The following is a 13,660-nucleotide window of genomic DNA, read 5'->3' as shown; positions in this document are numbered from 1 at the left end:
GTAACCAAGGATTCTTTCGTCCAGAAGAGAAAAAAAATCTTCTCCTTCCAATTTTCAGAAATACAATGCTCAGAAATAACAAGGACTCAATGAACCTAGGAGATTTAAACTGGAAAATTGTGACTTATAAGAGAACCGAGTGGAACATGAGAAGCATAGGTGGAATTGTAGGATAAAAAAATCAAATTGGACAATTATGGAACTGTAATTCACTAATAGCTCTATGTAGAAACCTAGAATTCGTAGATCTCCATGACATGCGAGCAGCAAGGAATTTGACTTATTAAGAACAGATCAAGAAAATTATCCACATAGACGAACCCAACTAGGGCCAGGATTAGACTTAGTCAATTTGAGCCGGGTAGATTCCTTTCACCTTCTTCATGAAATTTTTCTAAAGGATTCATTTAGCCAACCCCAACAAGTTTGGGACAAAGGCTTTGTTGAGTTGAGTTGAGTTGAGAAGAACAGATCAAGAAACAAAAATCATGAAAGGAAACATAACTCTCACGCAAGGAAAATGGAGGATGTCAATTCCTTAGCAAACAAAACCGATCTTGAAGTAAACGTTATTTCAATTCCATGCAGGAGTGCAGTTGATTCTCAAGAAGAAACTAATTGTTTGTAATGAAGAAAAAATGGACACAAAACAGGAATTTTAAACATGAAATTCGAAACCGGAAAGAACAAGTAGATATTTGAATCTTTTTAGTGCATAGGACTGAATTACAATCACAAACAACATGATAGAGGCTGGAGGTATCTTAAAATCAAGAGACCTCTCATATCCAAGGAAAAACACAACCTCTCTCCCATGGAGAACTCCACATTCAGAGTCTTTTCCAACATCTTCAAAAAACTTCTTTGCAAAGGAGGGCTCTCCTTTATGTATATAAAAACTAAGTGTTAATAGGTCTTTAGGTCTTTATTGTAATGTCCAAGGGCATACTTGTCTTTGTACTTCACTCTTTATTATTTATATTACATGAGTGAGGGGGAGAACCCTAACTCAATCTTTTCTCTCACTCTTTACTTTCTCTCTTTTCTCTACATCTCTCAACATGGTATCAGAGCTATATGGCATGGATGCCTAGGGCCATTTTTTTTCTTTTCTTTTCTTTTCTTTCCTTCTTTTTTCCCTAACCCTAACCTTAACATCCACCTCCATCTTCTCCATCCCTAACCCTAACCATAACCCCTCCATTCTTTGCTACAATACCCGCTACAGTACATCGCTACAGTACTGCTACAGTGAATCGCTACAGTACTGCTACAGTACATCGCTACAGTACCCTCTTTTCCCCACTCTTCCTTGACCTAATCTGATCCATCATAATCTCTTCTTCTTCTTTTTGGTCATAGCTATGCCCTAGATTTTCTTGTTCGGCTTGATCACTATCTTCATGGTGTTGTTCTGGATTTGTACTTACATCATTGCGATGTTTGTGGCCCGAAGTTGTCTCGACTTTGTCTTTATGTCATGAGGCTATCTCATGCCTCCCTAATGCATATGTTGTCCTCACGAAGCCACGGTCCATTAGCTTGCTTATAGTCTTCATCCTTGTCTCTACTTGCTCGTTGTTGGTCCTCTTCAATCTTCTTCCAAGTCTGTTATGGAAGATACCCCTCATATTGAGGACCCTACTATTCGTACTCCAGCTATGGCTACTAGTTCCCAGCCGCGTCAGGCTGCGTCGTCGTCTTTGTCTTCGGTGGATGCGTCATTCCCACCGATTACCACTTCCCGTCTTGATGGATCCAACTATTTGACTTGGAAGATTGTTGTGGAGACATATCTGAAGGCCCGACGAAGTATTTCTATTATTCGTCGTGATCCCCCTCCTGAGACTGACCCTACCTTTGATGATTGGGATGTAGATGATGCCCTTGTTCGTACACTTCTATGGCAGAGTATGACCCCTGCCATTGCTAGCACCATGATGGATCTCCCTACTGCCAAAAAGGTATGGGAGCACACTGTGGCATTATATTCTGGTGAGGGGAATGTCGCCCGTCTCTTTGACACTTATTCGCGCTGGATGGGTCACAAGCGCGGTGATTCTACAGTCCATGATTACTACAGACAGTTTGTCTCCTATTGCCAGCAGCTGGATGCTCTTATGCCTCTCACCACTGATCTTACCACGGCAGCCAGACAACGGGATCAGCTCCGTGTTGTTCATTCCTTGAGGGTCTTGGACCAGAGTTCACTCATCTTCGACAGCACATCCTTGGGTCTGGTACTGTACCCACTCTTCAGGAGGTATTTTTACGAGCTCAGCAGTGTGCACTTGGCATTACTGTTCCTACTCCCATGGATGTCTCGACTACTGCTGCTTATGGAGCCGCTGACCGCCCTTCCAGAGGAGGAGGCATTTTTGGTCGCGGTCGTGGTCGCGATACTAGCCGAGGTGAACATGGCGGCGGCCGAGAGGGTGGCCGTGGAGGTCGAGCTCGGCCCTATTGTACTCATTGTAGGCGTGAGGGTCACTATCATGAGACATGCTTTGATCTTCATCCTGAGCTGCGTCACACTCCATATCCTTGTCAGGGCCGTACTGCACATCTTGCCCTTCCAGATTCGCTTGCTCCTATTGACAGCCCCTCACAGACACTACTGGCTACTCCGACCGATCAGATAGTCGTCTCTCGTGCCGACTACAATGAGCTACAGCGTTTCAGGTCTGCCAGCCGCCCTCCTACTGCTGGTCTTGTTCAGCCAGGTAGTTCTCCTGCTTCGTTCCTCTCTAGTTCTAGCTCCTGGATTATTGATTCAGGAGCATCTCATCACATGACAGGTACCCATTCATCTTTACATGATTTTCATCATGTTGTTTCAAGTTCTATTACTCTTGCTGATGGGAGTACCCCTCCTATCACTGGTGTTGGCAGTTGTTCCCCTTCACCGGGCATTACATTATCATTTGTGCTCTGTGTCCCCAAGTCACCTTTCAGTTTACTTTCTGTTAGTCAATTAACAAAGCATCTTCATTGTTCTATCTCATTTTTTCCTTCATATTGTCTTTTTCAGGATCTCTCAACTGGGAAGACGATTGGCTCGGGCCGTGAGGTGGATGGCCTTTATCGTCTTGACTGCACTCCGTCCCATCCGATTCTACATGGCTCGGTCGATGCATACCAGTGGCACTGCCGTCTAGGTCACCCGTCTATGTAGCGTTTACGCAGGATTCCCTTCGTTCCTTCTTCATCTGTTAGGTCTTTTCAGTGTGAGGCCTGTGAACTTGGGAAGCATCATCGTGTGCCAGTTCCCTCTAGGACTGTTAGTCGGGCTTCACACCCTTTTGCTCTTGTTCATTCTGATGTATGGGGTCCTGCGAGGACTACCTCTTTATTTGGATTTCGCTATTTTGTGGTCTTTATTGATGACTATTCACGTATGACATGGACTTATTTAATAAAAGATCGTTCTAAAGTTTTTTCTGTGTTTCGTGATTTCTATGCTGAAATTAGTAATCAATTCTCATGTGTTATCCAATGTCTTCGCACTAACAATGCAAAGGAATATTTCTCTTACTCAAATGGTTTTCAGGAATTCCTCTCTTCGCGAGGCATTCTTCATCAGTCCTCATGTGCTCATACCTCTCAGCAGAATGGAGTGGCTGAGAGGAAGCTTCGCTCCTTGTTAGATGGGGCCCGGACACTGCTCTTTCAGATGCGGGTCCCTAAGACCTATTGGCCTGATGCTGTACTCACAGCATGCTACCTGGCGAATAGGCTTCCCTCTTCGGTCCTTGGTAGCACCTCTCCGTTCTCAATTCTCCGTCCTACCTCTGACCATTTCCCTCTTACACCTCGAGTTTTTGGCTGTCTCTGTTTTGTCCACGTTCTTGGGTCAGGATTAGATAAGTTGGATCCTCGGGCCGAACGGTGTATCTTTCTAGGTTACTCTCGGACCCAAAACGGTTATCGTTGTTACAGCCCTCACCTGCGACGATCCTTCGTCTTGGCGGATGTTACATTCTTTGAGACTCAGTCATTTTTTAGTCCGTCCATCTCGTTGGATCCCTCCCCCTCTACACTTCAGGAGGATTCCTCGCATACTCCTGTTCTTCCTCTTCCGGTTCTTCCTGATCTCATCCCTGTTTCTACACCTCCGGTGTCCAGTTCCTACCCTACAGTTGATTCTACTGTTATGCCGACGTCAGCGCCTTATGCAGTCCCTCTACCTCCACCATTGAAGCAGTATCAGCGTCGGACCAAATCTGTTGCTCATTCAGCCCCGCCCGAGCCATCATCATCTCAGCCGGAGATCCCCACTTCTGAGGTACATTCTGACTCTCCCATTGCCTCTCGCACTCGGTCTCGCAGTACTGCTCATCCCATTTCCTCTTTTGTGTCTTATAACTTTCTCACCCCTGTATTTCGTAGTTTTGTTTCGTCTTTGTCCTCTATTTCTCTACCTAAGACTCTACAGGATGCACTTGATCATCAAGACTGGCGGGCGGCTATGGATCTTGAGATGCAGGCCAATCAGACATGGGATTTGGTCCCTCTACCATATGGTGCTCGCCCCGTTGGTTGTCGCTGAGTTTATGCAATCAAGCACCTTCCTGATAGCACAGTTGAGCGCCTAAAGGCTCGACTTGTTGCCAAAGGTTACACGCAGACATATGGGATTGATTATGGCGAGACTTTTTCACCAGTTGCGAAAATTCCTTCTGTCCGTGCCCTACTATCCCTTGCTGTGAATCATGGCTGGCATCTTCATCAGTTGGATGTAAAGAATGCCTTTCTTCATGGTGATTTGGAGGAAGAGGTCTATATGGAGCAACCTCCTGGATATGTTGCTCAGGGGGAGAGATCTTCTCTTGTTTGCCGTTTGAGGAAATCCATTTATGGTCTCAAACAATCTCCGAGAGCCTGGTTTGGGAAGTTCAGTGCTATACTTATTCGCTTTGGCATGAAGCAGTGCGCAGTTGATCACTCCGTCTTCAGTTTTCAGTCTCAGGCTGGTTGTGTTCTGTTGATAGTATATATCGATGATATCATTATCACTGGTAGCGATACAGGTGGCATTCAGAGGCTCAAATCCTTCCTTCAGACAGAGTTCTCTACTAAGGATTTGGGTCGTCTTCGGTATTTCCTGGGCATTGAGGTTGCCTATTCGACTAGGGGTATCTACCTCTCACAGAGGAAGTATGTTCTGGATCTTCTTGATGAGACAGGTTGTTTGGGAGTCAAGCCTGCCTCAACTCCTATGGACCAGAATATGAAATTACTCCCTAAGGAGGGAGTCCTGTTAGAAGATCTAGGGCGATACAGACGGTTAGTTGGTAAGCTCATTTATCTTACTGTTACATGTCCAGATATTACCTTTGCAATTAGCGCTGTTAACCAGCATATGAGCTCACCTCGCACTTCACATTGGGCTGCTGTACTTCAGATATTGAGATATCTGAAGAGTTCGCCAGGTAAAGGGTTGTTATTTCAGAGGCATGGGCACCAGAGAATTGAAGGATACACTGATGCAGACTGGGCAGGATCTCCGGCTGGTAGGCGGTCTACTACAGGATATTGCACCTTTATTTGAGGTAATCTTGTTTCATGGAGAAGTAAGAAACAAGATGTCGTGTCTAAATCCAGTGCCGAGGCAGAATATAGAGCTATGTCTCATACATGTGGGGAACTCATGTGACTACGTTCCTTACTTTCAGAGATTGGATTTCCTCCTCCTTCTTCTTCTCCAGCTCAGTTATACTGTGACAACAAATCCGCCATTTACATTGCCACGAATCGAGTCTTCCATGAGAGGACCAAACATATTGAAGTGGATTGTCATTTCATTAGAGATTTGATTCAGCGAGGCTACATATCTCCCGTGTTTACCAGATCTACAGATCAATTAGCAGACATGTTCACGAAGCCTCTAAGTAGAGCTAAGTTAGTTGATAATTGTAACAAGCTAGGAATGTTAGATATCTACATTCCAACTTGAGGGGGAGTGTTAACAGGTCTTTAGGTCTTTATTGTAATGTCCAAGGGCATACTTGTCTTTGTACTTCACTCTTTATTATTTATATTACATGAGTGAGGGGGAGAACCCTAACTCAATCTTTTCTCTCACTCTTTACTTTCTCTCTTTTCTCTACATCTCTCAACACTAAGTATCTTCGACCCTTCTTGGAAATTAGAATCCTAACTTCTCCCAATCAATTCTTGCTGTGTTGGCAAGTATTCCAGCAAGAGCTAGTTTACCGCATGGCTAAACTGGCTGGTTGGTTGCAACAACCACATGGCCAGTCCACATGGGCAGCCCATTGGCATGCTTCACATATTTTCTTCATCCCCAAGCTTCCCTTTATTACACCACACGACCAACCTACTTTTAATTTTCTTCTTTCCTTCATCCCCCTTACATGCTAACATTCCTGCCACTACGCACACTTACAAGGGTAAACACACACATGAATCAATAAACCTAACTATCCTAGGCTAGCAAAAGCCCAAACTCCTAGGCCAATTTTAGTCCACATCAGTTAAACAACGGTTTGATTGAGGGGTGGGTGAGTTATTTTCTTCCCAAAGTCCTATTGACATACCCAATATGTCTGCTAGTATGATTATATGAAATTGTAAATTTAGTAGCAGGGGCAATCAATGTTTTTGGAGTGAAAAGCACCTTTCACAAAGAGCGTTGGTTTTGCGGAGACAAAATGCAGATAGTAAAAACACATGCACAATGGATTATGAAACACAGAGCAATTGGATAGTATACTATATACTAAGTGGAACATGTAGTTAGAGGCAGAGCTAGTTTGGTCAAATTTTGTACATGACAAGAATTGAGGTTTCTCTACATTATTTCTCTTTTCCTGTCCACACCTAGAAAAAGGATTCAATAAACACAACCCTGTAAGACCATTATATTATCTCCTTATTCTCTAGTTAGGCAAGCTTAGGAGCCAACATTTTTGAATTTGGATAGAATAGAGGCATGATTATTGGGTAGGCTCTTTACGTTTCTTCCTTTAATGAACTTGGGTGAATTTTTTATTTTTAGAAGTACATGGATTTCATTAAAAAGAATGGCAACCGAGTAGGTCAATACTATGAAACAACCAATTACTCAAAAAACTTAAGATGTTAGAGTTGGCGTTTAATCATTTATACTTAATACTCTCCCGCACGTGTGACCCCCTCTTTTTTCTGTTGTGTTGGCTGTATAGATGGATTTTAATATCAAGGAGTTGTTGGGTTTTGAACCCAGGACCTACCATTAGGCAATAGCTCTGACACCATGTGAAACTACCAATTACTCCAAAAGCTTAAGCTATTAGAGTTGGCATTATTTAATCATTTATACTTTAATATGTGAAACTACCAATTACTCCAAAATCTTAAGTTATTAGAGTTGGCATTATTTAATCATTTATACTTTACACCCCCACACCCCTCTCTCTCTCTCTCTTTTTCTCTCTCTCTCTCTCTTCATGTGTAGCCCCTCTTTTGGGTTGGCCTTACACGTGGATTTTTAATATAAAGGAGTTGTTGGGTTTTGAACCCAAGACTTGTTGTGAGGCAATAGCTCTGATACAGTGTGAAACAACCAATTACTCCAAAAGCTTAAGCTGTTAGAGTTAGTGTTATGTAATCATTTATACTTTAACAAATACCAAAAGAAAGTACATCAACCAAATGAAATAAGAAATCAAATATAGCAAGAATGGGTGACCTTGGGTGAATTTCTTTAGAATAATCACCTAGTTACCATTTTTATTTTTATTTTTTCTTAGTAAACAAAACTGGCTGACCGTAGGCATGATATTTTATGGTGATTGGTGGACCACCATTTGTCCAAGCCATTGTTGGTGGGATTTGTTGAGGATGGAGATTTAAGATCAACAAGTAATGATGCTTCAAGGCGCGTAATCGCTTTCCTTAAGACAAATTTCGCCCCCACCATTAGTGTGCAACGGGGATCCGCGAATTGCCTCCAAGATACAATGAAGCCTTGTAGGAATGTCCTACAAATGTCTGACGATGCTTTGCACAAGCGGAATCAAACCCAAAATGCCCTTTAAGAATTACAAGCCTTAGAGAAATTCACTAAAGCTGTTTCTGCAGTAAAACAGTATTTAGTGCACTGTTTTGTATAAAACTCAATCTTTAAAAACAAGAAAGTAGGGGAATTTAATGAGTGAAAAGTTCAGCAATAACTAACTATTAAAAGACAGATTTTCTGCTCTTTTTATAGAGCCATAGATGTCTTTTCAATGTGAAAATCATCCCTTCAAAGTACCCTTTAGAATGTTAAAAACATCCCTTCAAAGTACCCTTTAGATTGGTTTGTACAATGGCCGTTAGATCGCACCTCTTCGCGATATAACTAATTTGGAGCATCCAGAAAGTGTCCATTGAGTTTGAAATCATCCATGACTGCTGGGAAACAAAAGGACACGAAAAGATTCAAATTTGGAAGTGAAAAGATGTGTCCATTTTTCTCCCAACGGATAGATTTTCACGCGGCCGCGGTCGCCCGCCGCTATGCTTCTGGACTTGTTATTTTTTACGATCCAAAGAACCGCGGTCGACCGGCCATACCTTTCTGGAAATCATTTATATTTCCATATTCCAATCCGCGGTCGACTGAACATCCGCGGTCGACCGGCCCTCTTTGAAAATTTGTTTTAATTTCTGTTTTTGTTTGATAAAACACTTTCAAACATTTTGAATTGACCCAAAACATTTTGAAAATATCTAACAGCCATTACCCCTAGTTTGACAATGATCAGATGATCTTAAGTCGTTGATCAATGCCATTATAAAAAATAACAAAAAAAACATTTTTAAAATACTTTACGATGCCTCTTGATAAAGCTGTCTTCACTGACTTAGGATCATCCAATCATGGCTAGAAGATAGGTAAAGGGCTTTACTGTTGTGGTCCACCAGATCAGCAGAGCAGACACAAAAAAAAGATAGACCAATTGGTTTGTCTAATATTGCCCATTTTTATAATGATTTTGTCAAATTTCCTATTGGAAGAACAACCAAATAGGCACAATATCTAAAATTACCTCGTAGAAAACTGGTGTAAGTAGACAACGTGGGAGGAGACAAGCATTAGATTTACCTAGAACTTACCTCGTAGAATAGTGGTAAGTAGTGTTTGGTTGTCAACCTCATAGAGTAGTGATATGGGGTGTCATTATCAATATAGAGAGAGGGACGAGAGAGAAATAGAGAAAAAACATCATTCCCAATAAAGCCAAGCAAAATTCCACATTTTTTTGTGGATTTTAGCATGGATTTCATAAGGAGGGGACAAGGGTGACATATCAGCAGACATGCAATGATTGACCAACCAAACAAGGAGTTTTGCTGACATGGCACCCAAATTCCAAGCAAAAACCCTAAGCTATCCAGGCTTATGTGCAACCAAACACACCCTTTGTTCCAATTTAACCGAGTATAACCAAACAACCAAATAACATAATGTTCTAAAATCACAAACTTTAAGGATGTTGTAGATGGATATTTGCATTTTTTAGTAATGGCAATTGTATATAATTTTATATCCTCAAGCACGCTTTTATTATCTTCTTAAAGATGTGACTAGGGTATACCACACTCCCGATCAACACATCTCCAAATGTGGGTTTTCTGATCTACTGGTATGAGATGCCATGTGAACCATCAAGCAGGTTCAGGAGAACCCCATCCTTCCTCATTTTCTTTCCAATTGTACTCATTCCAAACGAGGTTTGCGCCTATAAAATACTTTTCTGTATATTTCCAAAAAATATCATTATTAAAAGTGAGAAAATGAAACTTCAGTATACATTGACCAATTCAATGAAACATGCAATTCCAAATTTAAAATATTTAAGGCAATGAAAATATTTAATTACCATACAAAGTGATTCGTATAAAAAAGGAAGATATAGAAATGGAACAGTAACGACAATAGGAAAAAAGCATATGTCTTCCATTAGACAGAGAAGAATTCCAATTTCTGGGATACATTACTAAAACCAGGCAGTATTGTGAATACCGAGCTAACTAGTAGAAAAGCAGTATATCTTCATGAAGAAACAAAAAATATTAAAGACTTACCGGACTAGCTCTGATGATCTTGAATGCAGGCACAACCATAACAGTCACAGCTAAAAATGTCAAAGTATCCAATCCTAAATCATTAATAACATCAACGGCAGTGGCGACATCAAGCTCGGCATATATCCTAAATCTTCCCTGATAGGCTTGTTTGCGGCCACGATCATAAAAGCCTCTCTCACCAAAAATTGTACTCTTTGAAGCAAACGACAAATGACTTATTTGACAACTTTCAGCGCCTGATATTGAAACCAATTGTTGCTTATGGAATGAGGGGTCAGGAAAAAATTTCCTATTCAATGTTGAGAAATTATGAGGATAGGCTCTTGTAGGGATGATCTGATATAGAATGGGATGGCCCTACAAGATAAGAAACCATATGTTATAGATCAGTGTCCAGAACAGGAATTTTATCCCAAGCATGAATAAGAACATGCTGAGCACACAATACGTTAACTCTTATATTGGACAAACAAAACAAGAAAAGGAATACCAAGTATTATAAGCAAAATGACCAAGGGAAATAAGATATTAGAGATTGTGAACATTTTTTGAGACTTACAAAATGTAAATTACAGACTTTAAAAGGCAATATCAGGTCAGAGAGCCACTATTCCATGCATAAGCATAAGAAAAGATTGTGAAAATCTGAGAAAGTGTACATGAAGCAGCCAAATGGTTAGTACAAAGAAATAACATTTTCTTCCTTTCTGGTGAGATTGAGCCTGTAGCTCAATTGGTCAAGGCTTTGTTCTTCAACCCTGAGGTCGGAGGTTCAATCCCAGCTTCCCCCCCAACCAAAAAAAGGAAAAAAAAAAGAATTTGTAGAGGCTGCAGAGTTTAAATGGTTTAAATAAGAAAAGAACCACCATCGTATTTGAGAAACTCACTCGAACACATGTGAACTTGAGGTCCGAGAAAAGCATGGCCAATCAAATTTTTAGGAGTGAAGTTGTTCAGAAAAGTGGTTGATCAATTTTTGGTAGTGAAGATGTTCAGACAAGTGGTTTCTCCACAACCTAGTATTTATGAGAGTCACACTATGTGATGATGTTGAAGCAATTCACCAGGTGACCTTTCAGCACTTTTGAATTTAAACTTGCTGGATTCAACAATTGGGTATTCCGCTCTCAAAACAACTATCCTCTTAATTCCCATGTTAGAACACATTGAAACTCAGTGAAATCTTATTCCAAAGTGATACCAAAGGAGAGAAAGAGAGAACTTGAACCATTAAACTAGATTGCACAAGGCCCACTTGTCTAACCATCATTATATAATTTTAAGGTTCAAACCCAGAGACTTGACACAAAGAAGACAAGAATCCAAGTTGACTTGCAAAAATCTTTAGACATGTCTTGAGGGAGTCTTAATTGAAGGGATATAAATAGCCCAATTTTAAATGTATGTCAATGATTGAATATAAATATGCAAGAAAACATTGAATATGGATGAAAAGCTCTGTTGGGAGTTGCTTTGTTTTCCATGGCTTTGTGGGATTTCGGTGGAAGCCAAAATAGAATAGGCTTGGTTTGGGAAAACTTAAGTACAAATATTCAAAGACCAAGTTGTGGCGGCTAACGGGCAAAAGTGGAGACTACGGCTTGATGAGTGACGTGAGAGACAAGACAGAGAGAGAGAGAGAGAGAGAGAGAGAGAGAGAGAGAGAGAGCCTCTTGAGTTTTTCTTGTGGGTTTTTCCCCTTGGGTACTGTTGGGTACAATCTTAGTTGAGAGTACAAGGGAAAGGGTTGGATTTGCATGTTAATCCTGTTGTAATCCTTGTATTTGTTTTCTCATAAGGGAAGATTGTGTTCTCACCCGTTGACGTAAGCATCTTGGCCGAACCACGTAAAATATCGATGTGTGCACGCTGTGGCTTATTTATTTTTACTACTTCATTTTTTGTGCACGATTGGATCCGATTTTGCCGTTCGGATTTCTCAACAAGTGGTATCAAAGTTGTGGTTGGAGAGATCGTTGGTTGAGTTGAGGTTGAAACGATAGTGGGTGTTGTGGTTGGATCATTGTCAAAGTGAAGCATCGGAGTTAGAAAGATTGTTTGACAGATTCTCGTTGGACATGGTGCTCTGCAACAAGTATTTCTCTATAATTTTGAAAAGTTATTATATCAATCGAAGATTGGTTACATTATCGGCATGTGGAATCGAGATTTTCTACCTGTCTTTTCTAGGTTTTCTACTTTGTGCGGAACAACCAAATTTGTAGTGTTGTTTAGAGGTGTGGTGTGACCAAAGATGGCAGTAAAGTCGAGTTCTATCTACTTCAACATCGATAGGTTTCACAGAAAGGATAGTTTTACCCTATGAAAGATGAAGGCGAGAGACATCCTTGTTCGACAAGGACTGGCTAAGGGATTGAAGGGGAAGGATGAGAAGCAGGAGAAGATGAAAGATAATACTGATTGGGAAGACATTGAGTTGAAGGCAGTCTATACAACTCAACTATGTATGTGGTTAATGTTATGTTGAACGTTATGTGAGAAGAATCGGTGCCTAAGTTTTGGGAGAAGTTGTGGCCGACGAATTTATCTGAAGTGGCAGTAGTACGGACCGAAGATGCAAGAAGGCAGAAATCTTCTGGACAAATAAGTGTGTTTAGAGGGCTTGTGGATTAGCTGAAGAAGGTTGGAGAAAAGATGAAGGAAGAAGACAAAGCCTTATTACTTTTTACTTCACTTCTTGATTTGTATGATAATCTGGTGACTACATTATTATTTGGTAAGGTTACAGTGAAGTTGGAAGAAGTCATGACGGCGCCCTTATCAAATGAGACTATGAGGAGACCTAATCAAGATGTTGGTCAAGAGCATGAACTGGTTATTCATTGTGGAAATCACAAAGAGGAAGGTGGTCTAGCAGGGGGTCAGAAAAAGGCAAGTCAAGATCCAAGGTCAGCAGAAAGGATGTGTAATGTTACTGTTGCAATGAATACGGTCACATGAAGCGGAAATGTCCAAAGCGAGCTAACAAGTCTGATAATAGTCCAGCAAATATTGTGGTGGTAATAAATAATGAGCAAAGCCAAATGGTTGGAGATGTTCTCACAGTCTCCACAAGTAAACACATTTCTCCTCATGATGAATGGATTCTAGATTCAGGATACTCTGTTCAAGTATGCTCCACGAGAGACTATTTTGATAGATTCCAGAAGATGAGGGCATGTGTATTTGCCTTTGCCTTTGGTAACAGGTCCACTTTGGAACAGTGAAAATCAAGATGTTCGATGGAGTGGTTCGTACTTTGGACGGTGTGGCATATGTCTCAAAGATACGGAAGAATCTAGTATTTCTTAGTAGGTTGGACTCCAAGGATTGCAGGTATTCAGGTATAGGTGGAGCCATCAGAATTACATGGGATTGTATGATTCTGATGAAAGGAGAGAAGTGTGGTGAAATGTATCGCCTTCTTGGGGACACGATGACTAGTTTTCCTAAGATCTGGGAGTTGGAAACAGCATGACATAAGTATGCATTAAGTCTCTTTTGCAGTTGGTGCAAAGAAGGGTTTCCATATTCCAGTCAATAGTGAGGAGGTGATAACTCCTGTAATAGGGAGGACGGA

At 41.1% G+C, this 13,660-nt stretch overlaps 1 protein-coding gene across 2 annotated transcripts in view; it reads right to left on the bottom strand.

Annotated features, from left to right (window-relative positions):
- The window catches only part of KEA3 (K+ efflux antiporter 3), a 92,642-nt gene that overhangs the window by 76,659 nt on the left and 2,323 nt on the right, over positions 1-13,660 (bottom strand). For both annotated transcript variants that reach the window (XM_077358700.1, XM_077358699.1), the window contains exon 2: positions 10,078-10,437. In XM_077358700.1, the coding sequence (XP_077214815.1) occupies positions 10,078-10,437 (360 nt within the window). The remainder of the gene's footprint in view (positions 1-10,077; positions 10,438-13,660) is intronic.

This window comes from Tasmannia lanceolata, unplaced genomic scaffold (assembly GCF_043159265.1).
Source record: "Tasmannia lanceolata isolate RefF3 unplaced genomic scaffold, GAP_Taslan_0.1 ptg000018l, whole genome shotgun sequence".
Lineage (NCBI taxonomy): Eukaryota > Viridiplantae > Streptophyta > Magnoliopsida > Canellales > Winteraceae > Tasmannia > Tasmannia lanceolata.
This window is presented reverse-complemented; position numbering and strand designations above follow the sequence as displayed.